The sequence below is a fragment of the Vulpes lagopus genome, chromosome 16, assembly GCF_018345385.1.
Source record: "Vulpes lagopus strain Blue_001 chromosome 16, ASM1834538v1, whole genome shotgun sequence".
NCBI lineage: Eukaryota > Metazoa > Chordata > Mammalia > Carnivora > Canidae > Vulpes > Vulpes lagopus.
In genome coordinates this window covers 60769929-60792690 of record NC_054839.1, presented here as the reverse complement: position 1 = coordinate 60792690, position 22762 = coordinate 60769929, and the positions used below count along the sequence as shown (strand labels likewise).

The window sequence follows — 22762 nt, the reverse complement described above, 5'->3', positions numbered from 1 at the left end:
GAAGCAGACACTGGGATCCCTCATCTAACGTCAAGGAGGGTTTATCACCGGAACTGAAGTACAGTTCAACGAAAGCTCTCTCGTCACCTCAAGAGGTGCCAGAAACATATTTGATAACAGCCGACACCAGTTACTAAATAAAACTTTAAAGAAACCAAGTATGAAATGAAATATCAAAAATAAATATTCCTTATCATACTAACAGCTAGTGTCAGAATGGTGACGTACATGAATCAAATCACAAATCAGTCCGAGACACTGTTCCAGGTATTCTCACCCAGGATATGAAAGGTACAAAAGAGGTGTAACTATCAGAATTGTACACAATTTTTCAAAGATTACATACCTTATACACCAAAAACCCAATATGAATATAATAAAGTTTAAATTTATAATAAACAAGTTTAGTAAATTGGTTATTTAAAAGGTAACTATATAGAAAAAAAAGATAACTATATAGAAATGTAAAACTTTACCACAAAGTGGCCAGTTAGAAGATCTAACTAAAAAAATAGATTTTATTAATAGCAACAAAAATATCTAAACATATGGCTAAAAAGAAGTATCTAGAACCTATATGAAGATGGAAGAACCAAATGTTAGTGAAAATATGGTTGGGATTCTAGCAAATATAGAGAAATACAATATTCTTGAGAAACAACAAGGAATTTTATAAACATGTCTGTCTTTCCCCTAAATAATTTATGTGTCTAACAAAAATCTCAATAAAAATCCCATTGGAACTTACTCTTAGAACTCGAGAAAATAATTGTACAGCTCTCACGGAAAAATCAACAGGTGAGAAGACAATCAAATTAGAGCTTTATCTCACAGCATATTTAAACACAAATTCTGCAGATGATTTGTCATTAAATATAAACCAAAAAATTAATTATTAAAAATTTAGAAGAAAAGTAAGTGACTGGTTAACTTTCCTGCAAAGGGAAGTATCTTTCTAAGTACAACATCAATGTAAAGGAGAAGTTTATACACATATGCACATAAAAACATATATAAATATACCAGTTATATTTATATATTCATATACATATATATACACATACATAAAACCCCCAAACAACTGCATGACCAAAAAAAACATACACAAAAATTAAAGACCACTTTTGGACCAAGAAAAAATTTACAATGAACATGGTGGACAAAAATTAATGTCCTTAAGTTTCAGAGTATCTCTAGAGTCTAAGAAAAATACTGATACTTTCACAATTTAACAGATAATTCTCTGTAAGATGATGAATGGTTTAGTAAATGTGAAAAAAACGTTCAATACTATTACTAATCAGGGAATAAAATGCTTTTTTCCCACTTATTTGCAAAGATAACATTCAAAGCTAACGAGGTGGCCCTAAATAAGAACTGAAACCACCATGGGTTACAGGGCACGATCCTGCGCCCTTTCTGTGAATGATCTTCCCAGAAGTATGTATTCGGAAAATTCAGTTATAAACTGGCAAGCCCACATCTAAAAATCTATTCTAAGGGAGCAATTAAAGATGTGAACAAACATTTACTTATAACCTGATGCTTCAAACGGTGAACATTTATAAGTAATGTAAATGTCCAAAATAGGGTCATGGTCATTAAATAATCAAATATCCAAATAATTTAAAATGACCAGCATTAAAAAAAGCGTATTTATGAAGAATACTTTAGTAGCCTGGGAAGATGCTCCCAAAATGAAGTGTCAAGAAAGAAGATGATAAAATTAGTATTACGATTCCTTAAAAAATTATTATTATAAGAACATGTGCCATATATGATCTCTGGGTAGTGTCAAGTTGGGAGATTACCACTTTAATTTTACGCCTTTCCCTATTTTCTACAACGAACATGTATTATTGAAACAGAAAATATTAAACAGAAGATTTACTGAAAACAAATGGCTTTTAGGAGGTAGTAGTTTCCCCGACAGCTGCGGATTGCTGTTAGTGCGCTGAAAACCCTACTGCTATAGGGACCGTGTGGCAAAGCGGCATAAAGTAACAGGCACACGCTCAAATATTGTCACATGTCAGTTTATTGAGCAAAAACCAGGATGCCAGCTAGAGGATAACTCTATTCACTTGATTACTTTTCATGATGTCAAACAAGACTCTGAAGGCCACAGAGTTACACAATGACTTTCCCACATTTTGTTCAGAAAGACAAAAATCAAATCCCAGGAAATGTCTGACTCTGAAAATTGCCTTCATTTTTTTTTTTTTTTTCTCCAAAAGGCAGTAATTAAGGGTCAGGAGGTACACTGGTGCGGGGGAAGGACAAAAAAGGAACATGTAAAAGGCAAATAGTTTTGCTAGATTTCATTGTCAAAGTTTCAGATCTTTTCAATTTTTTTTTTTATTTTTCGTAGCAAAAAAGGAATCAATACTTTTCATTCCGGTCTTGTCAACTTTAGCCAAAGCCTTCTGAGCTGCAGTCATTTTGCTATTTTTCTGTTAAGGAAAATAAGAGAAAAATTGTTACAAATGTAACATTTATGAATCGTACATGCAAATCAGACAAGACCATGCACGTCTCAAGGTTCATGTATTTGCTGCTAACGTGCTTCACAAGGGAGCGATGATGATGATGATGATTTTTTTCTTTTAAGTTCTGATTTCCATTCCGAGTTTAGACCCAAGACCTAAAGTCTGAAGCAACAGGCAGGAGACAAACCTCTGCCCTCTGAGGGTGGAACGTTACGACCCGTGGTTGACTTTGGGGGGACGGCTCCGGAGGGAGGGCCTATTAGGCCAGTAGCGCCAACAAAGGGACTGGGAGCGACTGGGGGGGTCACAGCGTGTTGCGGCGTGATGACGGGTGCACAACGGGCGCCCAGGGCAGCCACGGGGGCCTAGGACAGCTGCTGTATCCCAGACAACCCATACCTGGGAGCATGGGGACCAGCCGGGCGACCGCCCCGGTCCTCGTCCGACAAAGGGAGACTTTTCATAAGGCTGCCTGGAGGACCCTGCCTTTTAGAGGCCGCTGCCCTGCCGTCACTGCCTGGCTCCGTCCTGGGACCCGCGCTGCCAGACGCTAAAGAGCAGCAGGGCCGCACGGGCTGGGACTCGGCAAAGCCGAAGCCAAGCCCTCTGTCCCCCGAGCGCCGTGGGGCGAAGCCTCTGCCGGAGACCCTGCCGGGGGCACGGGGCACGGGCCCTGGCATCTTGCTTCTCACATTCGGCCCCGTTTCGGGGGCTTGTTTTCTGCCTGGATGGGACAAAGTGACAGTCTCCTCGAGACGAGTTACCCCCCGAATTCCGCTGACATCCTGGCCCAACCCCTCAGTTCCTGGGACTGTGCCCGGGTAGACGGGACAAAAAGCAGCCGTCACAAGGGTGGGGGCAAAAACAGTTCCACGGAGGAACTCAGGAACGGCCCCTCTACGGAAGCCGTCCAGAATGCTCCCTATCTTGCCAAGTCTCAACTTGGATTGCCCCCTGACGTGGCCTGCCCAGATACGTCACGCAGAGCCCCAAGGGTCAAACCGATGAACGTTAAATGCCAAGGAGCGGGTAACTGCTGTTAAAATTTAGGAGGAGGGGATCCCTGGGTGGCTCAGCCGTCTGGCACCTGCCTTCGGCCCGGACATGATCCTGGAGACCCGGGATCGAGTCCCACGTCGGGGTCCCTGCACGGAGCCTGCTTCTCCCTCTGCCTGTGTCTCTACCTCTTTGTGTCTCTCATGAATAAATGAATAAAATCTTTAAAAAATAATAAAAAAAATAAAATTCAGGAGGAAGTTAATTTATCTTAGGGCAGGCAAGGTCTTTCTAAGCATAAAAATAATGAGAAAGTCACAAGGAAAAACATTTCCTACATTTAATCCTCAGAATAACTTACAACTGTTTTTAAAAAAAAAAAAAAGAATAAAAAGGCTAAAAGCCAATTAGGGAATTATTTGTACCCTGTATGTCATGAAGTGTTGTTAAATTCCTAATCTAGAATAAGCTCTTAAAAATCAACAAGAAAAACCCTAGTATCCCAATACGAAAAGCAGGCACTGGACATGGACTGACAATTTGCAGAAATGCAAATGGGCCACAAGCATTTGGAAAAAACAAACAACTAACTTTTCTCGTCAGAGAAATACAGCCTAATTAGAGAGTCAAAAATTTCAAGAATAAAGATAATATTCAGTGTTGTCAACAAAGCAAGATGAATGCTCAACAGCAATGATGGTTGGGAATACAAATTTCTACATTTTTGGAAAGCAGTTTATATACATATACACATACATATGTGCATAGATACACAGTTTATATAACATGTAGACACACACACATATACACAAACATGTATTTACACACATATATAAACATGAGCTCCTTCCACATGATTTACATGTTTTATAGTCATATATATGATTATATGACAAAATCATATGATTATATATAATAAATACATAAAACCACAATCCTATATATGTGCACACACATATTTACATATTGTCTCAAATCACAATCCTACATATGTACACACACAAATATATTTATATATTATCTCAAAAATCATGGAAAGAGCTCATGTTTTCTTTTCTTTTTCCTTTTTTTTTTCTTTTTCCACAGAGCTCATGTTTTCTAAGCTCTTACCCTTTCTTAGTTCTAAATTGTGTCTAATGAGATAACCAGAGATACAGACTATAACGTTTATCACTTCATTAGCACAAGAAATTAAAAAAAGCAGGATAACCCATGTGTCCAAAACCAAGGGAGCTAGTAAATAGATCATATTCCTTACGGCGAAATAAAATAAATGACTGAATATCGTGAGACCATTAAGGTTGTCACAGAAAGCCTCATGACACGTAAATGTTTTCACGATACAGTGCTAAGTGAGAGAAAGGGGGCCCTGAACTGTAAATATTAAAATGCCAATTTTAAAAGCTATGCATGCATTTAGAATGTATGGATCAGATAAAACTTTGCATGAAAGGTCATGAAAGTATTTGCTGGGGTGACTGCTGGATGGTGACTAAGGACCATCGTCATCGTCACAAGCTCTGGGAAGCTTCCCGGCAGCACAGCTCCCTCGCTCTGCGCCCCTCCGAGGACAGAGTCCGGCACGCTCTTGCTACGTGTACCGCCCCGCCTTGACCCGGGAAAAAGCCTTCCTGGCTTGACACATTTGCTGCCGTTCACAATTGTGACTTAATCACTGAGTCACAGAAATGCAAGTTACTAATCCTTGCGTTAAATCACAAAATTAGGGCAGCCCAGGTGGCTCAGCGGTTTAGCGCCGCCTTTGGCCCAGGGCATGATCCTGGAGACCCGGAATCGAGTCCCACGTCGGGCTCCCTGCATGGAGCCTGCTTCTCCCTCTGCCTGAGTCTTTGCCTGTCTCTGTCTCTGTGTGTCTCATGAATAAATAAATTAAAAAATCTTTTAAAAAAATTAAAAAAAATAAATCACAAAATTATAATTTAAAATTTAAAAAAAAAATCACAAAATTATACAATCACAGTCAAGCACATTCCCGGATGTCCTCACGCAGATCGCCTAACTGGATCCAGGAACGGGCCACGACGGCGGGACACACATACCTTTTCAGTCTTCAAATCCTTCCTGTTAAACTTAGTGTAATCTTCTTTTGCTTCTACGGGCTCATCAGATAACTTTACTTTCTGCAATGTTAGAGCAGGGAAGTGATGTCAAATGTCACCTCAACACATCAATTCGGTTTTTTTTTTTTTTAAAGACTATACGGGTCATTTTGGTCAAGGCCAAAGGGAAGAGCAGACCCTGCAAGGGGCCCACTTTGCATTTCGCCAATTGTGTGGGAGAGCGAGCCGCGGATCCCCCCAGAGCGGCAGCCGTGAGGCGGGCCCATCCGACGGGCTCCATGGCCCGGCACACGGGCAGCCGAGCGGTGCTGCTCATGGATTCTGTTCGTAGCAGCGTGACGGGGCACCTGGGTGACTGCCGGCTTCGAGGACAGTCTAGGAGGGCGAAGGCGGGCACAGAAGTCAAAGACAAGAAATTCTTTGAAGGGGGCCAGGTGTCCAGCTGGAGCCACCACTTGGTGTAATGCCCGTTTAGGAATAAGGCATGAAAAAAAAAAAAAGCAATAAGGCACGAAATTATCTCTTATCACCATTTTCGTATAGCCTCACTCTTACCTCCTTTCAACTCAACTATCTCATTTTGTCCACACGAGGACAACTCCGCAAGGTGAGCAGCCAGCAGGACGAGGACGCACAGAGACTGAACGCACGACCGGAGGCCCCTTCGCAGAGGCCGGGGTAAGGCCTCCACTGCTGTGCAGGGCTCTTTCCATGAGGCCCAGTGCAACTAGTGCCCAGTGCTCCGCCTTTCCTTCCTGTTTCCACCTTCCTCCTGAGCACTTTGCACCCATGAATGCGAGAACCTTGTCAGGAGCTAGGTCTGTGGCCTTAATGTTCACATAACCGAAGGGACTGGGACTTATTTACTACGTGAGAGGCACGTAGCAGGGCAGGTTAGTCTTGATGCTCAACACGGAGAATTGACGGCACAGTGGCCACAGCCTGGGTTTCTGCAGATCCTCAGGCTCTCTGTGGAGACACGGGGTGGACAAGACCCACTGTGGGTCTCCCCCAGGAAAGGCGGATTTGTTCCCAGCTTCCCTCCTCCTAACCCAGCATTTGCTAAAGCACAGAACTGCGGCGTGGGCGTTAAAAGACGCCACGGCACGTGTGTGGGGCCGAGGGGATGCAACGGCAGGCCGTGAAGTTCTTCACCGTAAAGCACAGAGGGGCATCCTGGAAATCCGTCACGTCACGCGGCGGGGCGGGCCTTCTCTTGGTCACGGGGCAACCTCCACGCAAACGCATCTTCAAGGGAGAAAGCCTAGCTCATCACCAACGGACTACCTGCCCGCACAGTGTGCACCCAAGCCACGTTCGGAAGTAATACAGATTTCTACTTGAATTAAGGTCAGTAAAGGGCACTTAGGTGTGTGATGCTTATTTTTATGCAAAGGGGAAGGAGAGTGGACCTCACAGGGAGTAGAGATGAAGGCTACGATGGCCTCGCACTGCAAAAGGCAGGGACCCCGGGTGGCTCAGGGGTGGAGCGCTGCCCTCGGCCCAGGGCGTGACCCCGGGGTCCTGGGATCGAGTCCCGCATCTGCTCCCCACACAGAGCCTGCTTCTCCCTCTGCCTGTGTCTCTGCCTCTCTCTGTGTCTCTCATGAATAAGTAAATTAAAAAACCTTAAAATAAAAAGCCTGCAGAAGGCTTGAAGTCCTAAGATGGTCTGCTCTCCTCTATGGTAAAACGTTCTACTACAGATGTGCTGTCCACTTGGGCACGCTCGCTTCTCGCTGATAAGTCCGATGGAAAACGTTCAAGATGAGAGTTAAGACGAAAAGCGCTTCTTAATGAGCATACACCGTTTAATAAGATGACTGACTTGTCCAAGGGTTTTGGCGGCTCCGGATCAAGCAAGACACCGGTTATCAGCTCATCAAAAAGACGACTATGCTGGAGGGGCCTCGGCACTGACCTTTCTCCAGTTATTCACAGCACGCGCTGAATATGTTCAAAGGAATCCTCATTTCTACACTTATTTTGTTATTTAAATGACCAGATCAGGGTCCTTGCTTGGGTGGCTCAGTCGGTTAAGTGTCTGACTCCTGGTCTCAGCTCTGGTCTCAACCTCAGGGTCATGGGTTCAAGGCCCGTGTTTGGGCTCCACGCTGGGCATGGAGACTGCTTTAAAAAAAAAAAAAAAGCCCAAATTGCTACAGATTTGGGGGAAAGTTTCAGAAGAAACAGGAAAAAAAGGCTCAGAAAGACAGCAACAAAGGCTATGACTCAGTGGGTAACGGGTACAGTTCTGGAGAAGGAGCGAACGAACGGCCCAGTACCACAGGAGTTAGTGTCCGGAGGTTCTTATCCTTAACGATGGTCTGCAAGGAGGAGCTCAAGTGTCCCCAACCCGCTGACTGCATCCGCCCCGCTGGCCGCCAGCCGTCCACTCAAACGACAGAAAGGGGCGAGGGCGGGATGCTGGGCTTCGGCCCACGCAAACGTGTGATAGTAAGGAAATAGTGCAAAACACATTAAGGTCCACAGGCCCACGAATCGTGGGTGGCGGCCTCCCCGCTAGCACAGCGGAGCGGGGGCTGGGGACAGAGGCCGTGGGCTCCGTGGGGCTCAGATGGCCACTCTCTGGCCTTTACAGACCAAGGCTGCCGACCCCTGATCTAAATCATCCCCAAGGACATCACAAGCACTTTAAGGTCTGGAAATCAAAATAAGAAAACAGAAAACCGGGTTAAAAGTGAAGGAAGGAAATGCACCACCGAGGATGGCACCAAGGGCCGAAGGCTTCCAGAACGGGCGCAGGTCCCCTCTCGAAGGGCCTCGAAGTTACTACGGAAGGCAGACATCTGGGAGAAAGATGCGTCGCTTCTGGAGGGAGAGGAGCGAGACAGACACGCTCTGCCTCGTGTCACAGGGCAATCGGGTCTCTGCCCCGAGAGCGGCTGTCGGGGCTGAACTGCCACGGGAAGGACGCGGCCCTGACCCCGCACGACCTCGGGTCTTGCAGCAGCTGACCCCGCGCCGCGCTACTCCCCTCCAGAGAGGATGGCCCTCCTTTGACGAGCTGCCGACGACCGTTGATGCGCTTGAAACTTTCCGTCCTCAAAAGTCGAAGTAATGAGTGCTCCAAACGGGACAGGATACCAAAAAAAAAAAAACAAAAAAAAAAACAAAAAACCCCAAAACAATGAAACCCAAGCACGTTGGCCACGTGGAAGGCAGGGAAAGGCGCGGTCCCTAACACCCACGGCGTGTCCCCCTTCCATTCTCAAGGAGCCGGTACCCCGCTGGTGGGGAGGGACCTCAGCAACACGCTGCCGGCGCACGTCTCTATTTCCCTGCCTCCGAGAAGCGCTCCTCGAGGGTCTGGGGGATGGAGGGACCCCGCAGTGACCCCACAGTTTGCCATCGGGGTGGTGTATGGCCGACTCCTCTGCTCTCCCCCTCCAGGAGACAGACACAAGCCGCAGCCCACAGAGCAGAGGAGCCGTGGGCGGGAGCCTGAGAACGTCTGGAAGAGGAAGGGTTTTTTTGCCATACACAAGTTGCCTTGATCATTCCAAGTAGGGGTGTGTTTTGGGGGGGAAAAAGCTTGGCTCCCCTCGCTCAAAGGATTCTTTGTGTTGCAAAAATCATGCTTTTAGTGCCGCCTTCAGCCCAGGGCATGATCCTGGAGACCCGGGATCGAGTACCATATAGGGCTCCCCGCATGGAGCCTGCTTCTCCTCTGCCTGTGCCTCTGCCTCTCTCTCTTTCTGTGCCTCTCGTGAATAAATAAAATCTTAAAAAAAAAAATCATGCTGCGTTCACCTCTGGGCCAGTAACAATTAGATCTGGCAAAATGAGTTTTTGTTATACGTCGAGTATTCCTGACGATTAACAGAGCTAATTACAGCACCTGGCTGGATTTTAATTCTATATCCGTAAGGTTTTTACGTAGGTTATCTGGCTACAACCGACTCTTAACTTGGTTTTCGCAGCACTGTTCTTATCATTCAGGTAAAATCTACAAAAATAAAAGAGTATCGATGGAGAGCTCATTATAATCTTTAATCCACCCAGCGTCACTCCGCCCAAGGAGGACTCAGTAGGCTTTACAATGTACTAGAGCACACTCTACCTCTGCGGTAAAAATGTAATATTTATCCAAGTCCCCCAAAGATATCTTAGTCACAGCTCCTTACCTTCGATGGAGGGCTTGGCAATGGAACTGAAGGTTCTGGAAGCCTGAGGAGTCAAAAATAAGAATCAGAGTCATGGTTTTTCATAGACAAGCAAACAGAGAGACTGGGTCACCTTAGGACTTAGTAATGCGACTTTCTTGGACTAGCTTCACCCCCCGGTGTCCTAGTGTAAACCATCTCGGTGGAAAGAATGACGTTTCTCTAAATGAAAAAAAAAAATATTCATTTTTCTCATATTGGAATTGTCTGAACTAAAAAAATAAAATTAGGACTCACTTGTTACAGTGGAACTGCTCTTCTTTAGTCTCCATAAATTTAGCATAAATGTAGTATTTCTCCCTTCATAAGTGATGAATCCACCATACATATATTTTTATTTAAATACAATGTATTTGACATACAATGGAATCCAGCGTATATTGAATAAAAGTCAGAATTATTTTAACTGCCTAACAAAGAGTCAGAAAAACTTGACCTTTCTTCAGTTAAAGAGAAGTTTAACTGACATGTCTTTCTCTCCAAAAGCTAATCACTTCTGAGCAAAGAAAGGAATTTAAGAAATAACAGGAGTACAAAGACCTAGGTCTCTTATGAGACAAACAGGCACTGAGAAACCCAGGGAAATATTAAACAGAAAGATAGCGTTATCAATCTAAAGCAGGCTTTCAGAAACACTTTATTATGGAGACCAGTTTCCACTCATTGTTTTTTAAAGTAGGACCTATGCAGTTTGCTAAAAACAGCAACTATATATCTATTAAGAAGTCGCTTTATCTTCACGTATCAGAGGGGAAAGCTATTATAAGAATCAGGAAAAGCTATTATCACACCCATAAAATCTTAACAATAGTTGCTAAAACCTAGAAAAGAAACACATTCCTTTCAGCCTAACGTAAAGTCTTTATATTATATTAAATATCTTTATGAAGGACAAGCCACAAATCAAGTCGTTCTTAAACCCCTTTTCAGCCTCAGACACAGATTGTGTTTCATCATTTGAGTTCCAAGTGCTGGGCACAATGGAGGTACTTGGCCAACGTCTAATGACCGTGAAAATGCTACAAAACCTTTAAATGTAATTTTCAAAAATATTCTAGGGGCGCCTGGATGGCTCAGTCAGTTAAGCCTCTGCCTTCGGCTCAGGTCATGATCTCAGGGTCCTGGGCTTGAGCCTCAGGTCGGGCTCCCTGCTGAGCAAAGCTGGGGTGGGGGGGGTCTGCTTCTCCTTCTCCCTCTGCCCCCCACCCCCCGCTCTCTCTCAAATTACAAAAACAAATCTTAAAAAAATATATATATATATTCTACATGCCATCTATTGTTTTCTTCTAAACTTTATTTCGCTTAAAATGATCACGTGGAACCAAATTAGTAAAGTCTAACTGGGAATAAAATTTTATACCGTTTACCCTCTACAATCATAGCAACTCGCGATTCCAGTCCTAATGCTCACTAGTTTCCTCAATCAATATGCATCACATCAATTTGTTCCAATAAATCAGTGTCTATTAAAAGTCGCCTTCAAACCACAAAGCCTAGGATCTAACTCAAGAATAATTTCTTATCTGAAACAGTGATGTGATAAGCTTTAAAGGAACCTGCTGGGGAACTGAGAAGCACCGAGGCACTTCCTAATTATAACTAAAGACGAATGATACTTACTTTAAATATTTTGCTAAGTCATCACTTAGTTCTTTAGGGATGTAATCAGATATCAGGCCATGGGCATAGCAAACATAATCCTCTGGAAGAAACAGAATGGAGAGTGCAAGACAAAAAATTAGTAACAATTATGGTAGTTTTACAGTCAAATTGACCAGAGTTAAAATTCTGGCTCTATCAGGCCTTAGAGACTCACTTAAGCTCTTAGCCTCCGTTTCCTCATCTGTAAAATGGGGATGCTAACATCCATCTGTTAGAGTAGTGAGCAATTTCATGGGTGAAATATGACAGAGGATGATATCAAAGTTAGGAGATGACATAACACAGCAGATGCTCACCAAATGATGGTTAGCAAGGATTCGGGGTCGTTTTCTTAGCTGAGGCCTTTGAATACAAATAAAGCTCAAAATCAGCTGTGACAATTTGACATGTTCGTGCCTTCTAAAGACTAATCTTTTCTAGGTCTGTTGCAATACAGAATAAATCTAATTAACGAGTAGTAATGAGTATGTTCATTTAAGAGACATACTATATGACACGTCTCTGTCAAGTACGTGCTTTATAAGAATCCTGAGCATTACATATACCCTCAAACTAGTAAAACTGCCTTCTGGGCCGCCCGGGTGGTTCAGCATCTGCCTTTGGCCCAGGGCGCGATCCTGGAGACCCGAGATCGAGTCCCGCATCAGGCTCCCTGCATGGAGCCTGCCTCTCCCTCTGCCTGGGTCTCTGCCTCTCTCTGTGTCTCTCGTGAATAAATGAATAAAATCTTAAAAAAAAAAATAAAAAAAAAAAAACTACCTCCAAAAATGTATAAAACTAAGCTCGGTAGGATGTATCATTGTCAATTAATTCTTAGCACCTGGACACTCAGTTCTAAAATGAAGCCGTGGCATCAGTGAGCTGCAGCTACATGAGACCAAACCTGTTTACAGCCCTGTTTTTAAATTCAGTATTTCACGTATACTAGAGGATAATCAAAGTTAATATGTGGATAATCATTTGGAGATAATCAAAAACACTGTCTCAGGTTTGCTGCTGGGATACTTATTTGCTCCTTTTGTTTCGTTTTTTTTTCTTTCTCTTCTGCCTTCAAACTAAGATAATAATTTGCCTGAGCATTAAAGGGACTGCTGTCCGGACCACATGATCTCGGAGAGTCTTCAGTGAGAGACTCTCTCCACCAACATAGAACTGAAAGTTATCACTAGACCCTTTAAGAATTAAAATGTGCTCCTGGTTCTAGGTTGGTAATTATCCACGAATGGATGAAGGGACCTAAGAAAGCCAGCATGTTATTTGTTTGCCTCTTCTGGCTGCAAACTTCATTAAAGATCTAAAAAGAAAGGAAATAGTGTAAATACTGCAGGCTTACTTTCTGGCTAGACCCTAAAGCCATGGCAATAGAGCCGTGCCCAGTCCCTGAATTGGCTTATACCGACTCAGAAATTGGTATAAACGCTGGATTCAGAGCAGAATATGTGGCCTACGAGTTAGGATGGGTTAGTTGGCTAAGTCATTTACATCTCTGAGACCACAAATCCTTACTTTTAAAATGAGATCTGTCTAAATAATCTCTAATATCCCTTCTCCTTCTTAAAAAAAAAAAAAAATCATGGTCCATCCACCCATCCGACTTAACCCCCTCTCTTTTGTTAGAGCTGATCAAAAACCACGATAGCTGGTAAACTGAGGCTGGCCAGAGCTTTCCCCCATTTCCAGAATGGCAGGAGTCCTCTACCATCTACACGTGCAAAGTGTTTTAAGGTATATTTCGGCCAAAGATCGCCTGAATTATACCTTCAATCACAAGCAGACTCTTGGTTCTAGTTTTTTTTTTTTTTTTTAAGATTTTATTTATTTATAAGAGACACAGAAAGAGAGAGAGGCAGAGACACAGGCAGAGGGAGAAGCAGGCTTCATGCAGGGAGCCCGATGTGGGACTCGATCCCGGGTCTCCAGGATCATGCCCTGGGCTGAAGGTGGCACTAAACCACTGAGCCACTGGACCTGCCTTCTTGGTCCTAGTTTTAATTGTTTTAATGACAAAACTCAGAGGCTTTGGAGTTTGTATGCCCACAACAGGGGAACACTGGATTGGAGCTCAAAGTCAGAATAACTTCTGTCCCACCATTTGAGAAGGTTAATCGCATAATGTAGCTGTGTTTACTCAACTACACAACTATGCTCATATAAAAATAAGAGGACGGGACGCTGGGAAAAGCAAAAGAACAGACCTTAATAACCTAAAAGAAAAAAATTGCCGGAGGAATTGATTTTCACCTAAAATCAAAATATTAAGACCAATAGTAGGATCCGCCGCAGAGAGGTAGCACATTGGAAACCCAGGGCCACACAAGTAGTGGCACAAACACGGTAAGTGTGGGCCTCGGAGCCAGCAGCTCCATCGGAAGCTCCGGTTTATCATTTACCAGCCGTGGGACCTGGGGCGCAGCCGCCAGACTCTCAGTGTAGATGGGACCTGCGGGAGGGTCAGCGGGGCTGCTGTGTGTCCAGCGGCAATGCAAGCAGGGGGCTTGCACACAGCGCTCTCTTGATAACGACAGCCCGAGTCGTTTGGCCGGTCACTGCTACTAGTGCAAAGCAAATATTTGCCAAAGGCAGGATTTAAGCATCAATTAGTGAGAGCGATGATCTACGGTAGAAGTATTACTGGGTTCTGAACCCCGAGATCTGCGAGAGCACACGGGCAAGAACGCAAAGCCTCTGAGACATCACGATTTTAAATCCGCAGCACAGGCATTTATACGTCAGCAGCTTCCTCCGGGCAAAAAGGACTTCTGACGAAATGATCTGCTTACCTTCCTTGTCACTGGAAAACGGGTCACCAGAGAAAAATGCAGTTGCCTGTACCCGGGCGCTGACGTTCACGTTGTTGGTTTTTAGGGCTGATACGGTCTGCTGAACCTGTGAAGTAACCATAAAGGGAACGTTAGGGTATTTCCAACTAACGTTAGAAATCCAGAACCTTCCAGATCGTCCTCCCACCATTTAGGATCAGGAAGAAGTACCCGAGGACCTAGAAGTGTCTTCACCAGGTATCAGACGATGAGAGATGGCTCAGTTTATATGCAATAATTTTTCTAAACAGAATAAATAATAAATTTTCCCCTGCCTAAGGATTTAAGAAAAGAGACATATTCAATAAATATAAACGTCCCTTTGCTATTCGTGTCATTATTATTTGCTAAGGACAAAACTAAATGCCAAGGTCCTGCTCAGCACTCACCCTGATTCTTCACCTACTACTAATGCAAATGCAGGGTGACCCATGGGGGCATCTTTGCTCTGCTTTGTATAGTAGTGGCCTCACTGCAAGGTCCATTTCCATTTTTCCAGGTTCCCCATGTGCCCGGTAACACGATGGAACAAGCAGGTTTTTACATACAAGATAGAAGAGGAGCTTGGGAATCGGTACTATACCGGTATGCACGGAACCGGAAAAACTGTCATCCATAGACCTGGTCTGGGGAGATTCCTAATCAGTGCGAAGTGCACGATATTCTTACGCCACTGGCTGTCAAAGTGGTTGGTTTGTTTCTACTGTACCCACAGTAAGAAATAACACAGCAATCCAAATACTTCAACACATCTATAGTTACATGCTTCATAAAACCATAATTAATACTTGTCCTTACTCTGTGCTATATTTTAATACATCACACTACACCCCATCCCACCCCACCCCACTCCACCCCATCCCACCCCACCCCATCCTACCCACCCCAATCCCATCCCATCCCATCCCAGTCCCATTCCATCTCATCCCAATCCCATTCCATTCAATTCTAAGAGAAATACTGATCAAGACCCACTAAATCAATCTGAAAAACGCTGCTCAGACCTTATAATAGTTCTAGGATTTTAGGATCACTAAGATCCCTCCAGCAACCAGACGCTGACAGTGAGACACACTGTCTCTAAGTGTGAATCCCGTCTGCCCCAGCCCTTTGCTGTGCTGCATGTGAGCAACGTCAACCTCTGAGACAACAGCAGGACTTGCAGCAGCAAAAATGCATCATGCCTGGTATCACCTGGCATGGAAGACTCAAATCTCCATCACCATGGAGAACTTCTTGCACCCAGTGGTGAGGATCCTGGGAAATGGGGAAGATGACGCTAACTCCAGACATACATGAATGACGGAGGATGAAAAGTCAAACATTTCTTTTCCTATCTGGGTATCTTTATACAGTTTTTCTCCTTTAACTGCATACACAAGATGGTCTTTGGATTCGGACTTAGCACCTTCTCTAAATATTATTTAAAGGGAGCATCAAACTTTTCCTGCTGGAAAAAGTAGGTACTCCAGTACTCCAGGTACTAGAGATGTACTATACCTTTTTTCCAAGCCACTTTATTGTCTTCTCCTTGCTGTACTTATAATACTTCTTTTTGTCTACTTCTGGATTGAAGAAAAAAAAACATAAGTGTATTAAACAAAAAAATAAATTCCTAAGGTTATATCTTATACTATATATATACTATATATATCTAGATATATGCTATATATATATATTATACATCTATCTACATATATATACTATCTATCTATATATATCTTAAAAATGTTTCATAACGGTTTATATTCTTGAAAAACTCAATTTATAAGCCTGGGAGTCTAAAAAAAAAAAACAATCCCAAAACAGAACTTGGGTGACTCAGGTTTCATCCAACCATTAAATGAATGGGAATCTAAGCAAATCATCCAATTACACTAACGGTTCTCATCTCAAGGAGAAATTTTTTTTCTTCCCTTTTTGTTGCATCTATATGAGATGACAGATGTTAACTAAACGCACTGTGGTGAGCATTTCGTAACAGCTGTGAGTCAAGCCATCGTGCCGGACACCTTAAGCCCATACAGCGATGTGTGTCGATCGTTTAATGAAACTGGGAAAAGGCATAAAACAAAATCTGTAGAGAATGAATCCGTCATTTTTAAAACAGCAAATTAACACGGCAAGCAACCTTCATTTTTTGAAATAATTCTGAGCTTACCCTAGTGTTTTCCATTACAGACATCTTTTCTAAAATGAAAAGTGGAAATCCCAAGAAAGGAAACTGAAACTAAGTGCAGATGCATATGAAGTGCACTGCAGACGTTCAGGGGGAAAAAAAATCTTGTTAACTACTTGGGACTGTCCTGGCGGGATGAGCGAGAGCGAAGAAGCGATAAACCCATCTTCGAAGGCGCTAGCAGCGTGACCACAGCTGTATTTCAGGGAATCCAGATTTACGACAGGCTTGACTCGGCCCTTAAGGGGATAAAGGCTCCAGGTCTTCTAGGGTCCACTTGCTCCCTTCGCAACCCCCTGGCTTTGCACAGGGTGACGTGGGCCCAAACGTCCTCGGCGACCCTTCGCCCAGGGAGTTTCTGGCTCTCTGGGCCACCGGCAGAGCCGGGCCCCTGGCTGTGGGGGGTGACCTGGGGCCCCCGAGAGCCCCGGGCCAGCGCAGACTCCCCCACCTGACTGCTCGCCATCGCCGTGGGAATGGTTTTCCGTGGGCCGGCCTGTCGCCTGCACCACGCCACGGTTCCCACGGGCGAGGGGCTGGCCGTGGCTCCGAGCCTTGCTCCCCACTTCAGCCTGTGCTTGTGTGCACCGTGGGCACCAGGAGGCGTGACGGAGGGCCCGGAGCGGCGGAGGGGAGACGCTGCCAACGGTGCCAGAAGCCCTGGGGCCCCGGGGAGCGCCACCTGCTGCGCTCGAGCCAGCGGCCCGGCCGACCCGCGGCCTTGCTCCTGCCCACGGGCCCACACGAGGCGGTGCGGGGCGTGCAGGGGGCCCTCGCTGCAGGACGTGCGGCCGGGCGGGGAGCTCTGGGGCGCGTTCACCGCCTGAGCCCGGCCCCGGGCAGCTCGGCGCAGCCCGTCCTCAGAGATGCGCCTTGATGCCGCTGCGGCCTCCTGCGGCCTCCAGTCTCCACGTTCCTGAACGTCTGCAACCTGCCAGCTTCCTCGCCCTCCCGCCCCGAGCCCCGGAGCCCCCGCAGGCCCTTCCTTAATCCTCTTGAAAATGCGCTGCCGGACTTGGTGGAGACGCGGGCCTGCACCGACCCTGGGCCCGGCGCCCGGCCCCGGCCGAGCAAGGCCACCCGCGGGGCCGGGCGCACGTGCCCACGCCTCACCCGCCACCAGCACTTGATTACTTTAGAAGGAAGCTTAGGGACACCTGCCAGTGCCCACAGCACCACGCCGCGGTCCACGCGCAAGCCTGGCGGAGCCCCTCACGTACACTCCTCGCGGACTTCAGAATGAATCTTGGGTGGGAACCGCGGCCTGGCCCACCCCACCTCAAAGGACTGGGCTAGAGGGACGCGGAGCGCGTCGTCCCAGGTCACGGAGCCAGCGGGCAGGGCAACCAGAGCCTACGCAGCGGACTTGACGCTCTGGGATCTGATGGTCGTTTTATTGAGATGAACTGGGTCCTGACCCTTGGCAGTGCTTCTGACCCTGCTCTTCGTGGGGGCACAACTTCTCCATGATTCTACAAACACTCGTCCTCCTGGTTCTTCTAGGTCTCTGGTGGCTTTGCTTCTGATTCGTTTCTGGCTCGGTTGCTGCTGCTCCACGGCCAACCGTACTTTTCTCAGGGGTGAGTTCATTTTTTCTTTTTTTCAAGAAGGCCAACCAAACCCAAGCAGGAAGCCTAGAGACACTGCTCACCTTCCTCCCAAACCGTCCTCCTGGTCAGCCAGGCCTGAACTTCAAGGCCATCACTCACTCCTGCCTCCCTGCCCACATTCTATCACTGGATTCCAGTATTACCTTTGCGGGGTCCACGGAGGAGGAAAAAACAAGACCAAATACATAAACAAAAAAAAATACCACGTCTGATATGAGGAGGCTTGACTTCTCATGGGTCTGTAACTACTTCATTTTTTTTTTTTAAATTACCTTTATTTAGGAATAGCGTTTATGTGGTTAATATACCCACTTTATATAATTTGAGGGTTTTGAACAAATACATATATACGGTCGTGTAACTGTCACCCCAAAACGTTCTCGGGCCCTTCTGTAGTCTATTGTTTCACACCTCTCCAGACTTCAGGTGACCACTGATCTGCCATCAAAATTGATTACTTTTTGCTTTATTCTAGAACTTCATGGAAATGTAATCATACAGCAAGTACTTTTTTGTGACCATCTTCTTTTGCTCCACATAATTTCTGTGAGACACATCCATTTCACTGCCACTATTAATAGTTCTTTTGTCTTACGGGGTAGTATCCCATGTATGGACAGCCTACATTTTGTTTACACACTCACCTACCAAAGGGCATTTAGGTTGTTTCTAGTCTGGGGCTATTTTGAAAAAGTTGCTATGAAAACAAAAATGCTGCTCTGAACGTTCTTGCACAAGTCTTTCCATAGAGATGTGTTTTTGTAAGTCTTGGGTAAACCCCAGGAGTAGAATGACTGAGTCATAAGAAACTTGTCAAGTTGTTTACTATTTTATGCTTCCACCACCCAGGTAGGCAAGTTCCAGTTGTTCCTCAACTTATTGTTTTTTTTTTTAATTTCAAGCCACTCTAGTGAATACTAATGATATTTCCTTGTGGTTTTAATTTACATTTCCCTGGTGACTAACGATATTGAACATGTTTTCTGGTGCCTATGGGCTATTTATAAATCTTCTTTTGCTAATTGTCTGTTCACACTTTCTGGCTTTTTTTTTTTTTAACTGGGCTATATGAATTTCATCTCATTATTGTGTTAAGACAACTCTTTATATATTTGAGATACATATTTTTATCAGATATACCATGTAAAACATTTTCTTCCAACTACAGTTTATCTTTTTTTTTAGTGGGGTCTTAAAAAAAAACAGAAGATATTAATTTTGGTAAAATGTAATTCATGGGTACATTTATAATATCTTTTTTTATAATTAATAGGTTTTGTGTCCTAAGAAATCCCTGCCTATCCTCAGGGTCACAAAAGTTTTCTCTCTTCTTTTAGAAGTTCAGTAGTTTCCATTTCTGCATGTAAATTAGTGATCTATTTTGAGTTAATTTTTCTGTTAACACTGTTTTTCATATGAATATCCAAATTCTTCAGACCATTTGTTGAAAAGACTCTCTCTTCTCCCACTGAAGGATCTTTGTACCACTGAAAAAAATTCAATTGACCATATAAGTGTGGGTCCACTGCTGGGTTCTCTATTCTGTTCCATTATCTATATGTTTATCCTTACACCAATGCCACACTTCCTTGATTGTTATAGCTCTAGAGTAAGTCTTGAAATCAGATTGTGTGAGTTCTCCAACTTTATTCTTTTTCAAAATTGTCCCAGTTATTGCAGGTCTTTGCAAAGTCACATAAATTCTAGAATCAGCTCATCAATTTCTGGCTCTCTCCCCCAAGAAAGCCTGATAGGCATTACATTAAATCTATAGATCAGTTAGAAGAGAATGGACCTCTTAACAATATTGAATCTTCAAATTCATGAACATGGTATACCTCTCTATTTAATTCATTAATTTCTCAGCAATGTTTTGTAACATCCAGTATACTGGTCTTGCACATACTGTGTTATATTTATTTCTAGAACTTCATGATCTTTGATGATATTCTGTGTAATATGTTTTTATTCCATTGTCCAATTGTTCACTGCTAGTATACAAAAATACAATTCATTTTTTGTACATTGATTTTGTATCCTGTTTATTAGTTATAGTAATTTTTTTTGGTAGATTCATTTGGGCTTTTTTTGGTAGATTCATTTGGGCTTTCTACATACATGTATATACTTTTTATGTATAAAGATGGTTTCACTATTTAATTTCCAATCTATATACCATTTTCTTTTTCTTATTTTGTGAAACTCTTAGGACTCCCACTCCAATGGTGAATAGAGTGGTCAGAGCAGACATGCTTACCTTCCACCCAACCATAGGGGAAAACCGTGTTCAGTCTTTTACAGTGAAGTATGATATTAGCTTAGGTCTGTCATAGACGCCATTTACCAGACTGAGGAAGTGCCTTTCTATTCTAATTTGCTAAGAATTTATTTTATGACTGAATTTTGTCACATGATTTTCCTGCATCTCTTGAAATGATCTACAAGTTTTCTTTTGTCACGTGCAAGCAGGTGAATTATGCAGATCGATTTTCTAATGTTCAACCAACCTTGCATTCCTGAGATAAACCCCACTTGGTTATGTTATCCTTTTTATATATTTGATTTGCTGACATTTTATTAGGAATTTTTCAGTCTATGATCATAAGGGATATTGGCCTGGTTTTCTTTTTAAAATAATTTTGACTTTGATATTGAGGTAATTTTGGCTTCATAAAATTAGTTGGGAAGTATTCCCCCCTCATCTAATTTCTGAAAGGACTTGAGTAAGTATCATTATTTGAGTATTATTTCTTTCCTAAAGTAACGTAGAATTAAGCAGTGATGCTAGTTGGGCCTGGAGGGATTTTTTTTTGATAAGTTTTTAATTACACATTTATTTCTAACTGAACATTCCTTGGACAAGATGATCACTAAGAAATATCCAATTCGGATATCTCAGAAGGCTACAAAAGGCTACGAGTGCGTAAATTATGGCCTAATTTTGAAATTTACAAATTTTGATAAGCAAAGGAGTTCAAAATATTCGTGAAGGCCATAGATTACCCACAATTATGAAAAATATCATAACACGTTTGTTCGTGTGTTAGACTTAACGTTTGCAAGAGCTGGTGAGTTAGATAATATGTACATATGTTGGGAGGTTTCTTTCCCTAATGTGTCTGGTGCCTATAAAACGGGTCTCAAACATCTGGAAAGACTGGGTTTACAAAATAAAGATAGAATAAAAGTGAGTCCACAATTAAATAACATGTTCAGCAATTGGGTAATCGGCTCACAGTCTTGCATTTCCCTGATGTATTATTGAACGAACTGCCTAGAGCACATTTTCACATCTACTTTCTCAATGTTTTCCATAACAGAAACTCATATGGTCTCTTTTTTTTCCCCCCTGCCCCCTGGAGATAGAAACTTGGCAACTGTACTTGGGGTATTTTAATCAGGTAAGTTTTCCTGGCTCTTCCTGTTAATCACATCGGACAGCCTAGTGCAGCTCTGGCGTGCAATGTGAAACAGTGTTCCACTCGAGATGAAGTTCATAACCCTTTATTAGGCCTTTCCCCTGTCATCCCTCCGCTGAATGTGAGCTCCTTTGGCAAGAAACAAAGTAAGCCCCAGAGCTAGCAAACAGAGACACATCACTTCCTTCACTAATAAAGCAGGCAGAGCCGAGTAAGGTCACCGCCACCATCACTGGGGATACAAACAACCGTGGCTGGTTTATGCAGCAGGGATGAGGTGGGTGGGGGCGGTTCTCATAAACCCAGCAGGCTTAACCAGATCTTTAATGCCACAGACTTCTGAGACAGCATCTGGAGTCTAATATCAAAACAGCTGGCTGGGGAATTTGAGTGTTTGGGGTTTTGCTCCGTCTGCACAGAGCCTATGGAGAGAACGGATGTTAATAGCATCAGCTCTCTTCCTTATGTTTGCTCCCTCCTGTGGACATCACCTGACCACCCCTAGCAGTCCTCCTTGTTTCTTGTTTGGAAAATCCTAGCAATAAAATACGGAATGGAAGCAAACACTAGCGTATAAATGGACAGTAATTCAAATAAGCAGCCGATACCCAAGGCAATCACTGTTCTCTTTTCCTGAGAACAGGAAAGCTCACTGCCGGGATGAGAAGTCTGTCTTCTCCTTAAGGTGTTGCAGTCCCCTGTCTTCTTTTCTGTCTCCCTCTCTTTGCCTCTGGAAGGGAAATTATGAAGATGGGGTATATCCCAAGACTGTTTTGTTTTGAAATGAGTTTCTATTTTTATATGAGACACCACCTAAGGATTCTACCTAACACCTAAGTGTTCTGGAAGTGTTACACGGTTGCAAGAAGGAAGGGAAAGAGCTGCTGTCAGACAGGGGTTGCAGTTCTGGTGCCACCACTTCTATTGCCAGGATGCTAGTCCAGTAACTTCATCTCTTTGAGCCTCTGTCCCCTCATTTGCAAAAATGCAGGTTGTAAAAGTGAAAGGGATACTGTAAAGATACAATAACTTATGTAAATACAGAGGATACATAATTTCTCATTAGATGGTAGATGTTTTTGTTATTATCCAATTATCCCCATTCTACTTCACTTAATATATTTATTTAGCAATGGACCATCAAACGGGTGCATATGGGTGTGCCCAGTACTTAAGCATCAACAAAGAATTAAAAATTTTCTAATTCAAAAAAATAAAATAAAATAAATAAAAATAAATAAAAATTTTCTAATTCAGAAGCCTTACTAGTACTCACATTCACTGAGCATTTACTATACATCTAGTACTCTCTGGGCACTG

The 22762-nt window shown here is 43.7% G+C and overlaps 1 protein-coding gene across 3 annotated transcripts in view; it reads right to left on the bottom strand.

Annotated features, from left to right (window-relative positions):
* Positions 1–2020: 2020 nt before the first annotated feature.
* RNASEH2B (ribonuclease H2 subunit B) overlaps positions 2021–22762 on the bottom strand; it is a 58667-nt gene continuing 37925 nt past the window's right edge. For all 3 annotated transcript variants that reach the window (XM_041731217.1, XM_041731216.1, XM_041731218.1), the window contains 6 exons: positions 15735–15799; positions 14196–14301; positions 11374–11455; positions 9715–9757; positions 5546–5626; positions 2021–2453 (listed from right to left, as the gene is read on the bottom strand). In XM_041731217.1, coding sequence (XP_041587151.1) covers positions 2346–2453; positions 5546–5626; positions 9715–9757; positions 11374–11455; positions 14196–14301; positions 15735–15799 — 485 coding nt within the window. In that variant the 3' untranslated portion in view covers positions 2021–2345. The remainder of the gene's footprint in view (positions 2454–5545; positions 5627–9714; positions 9758–11373; positions 11456–14195; positions 14302–15734; positions 15800–22762) is intronic.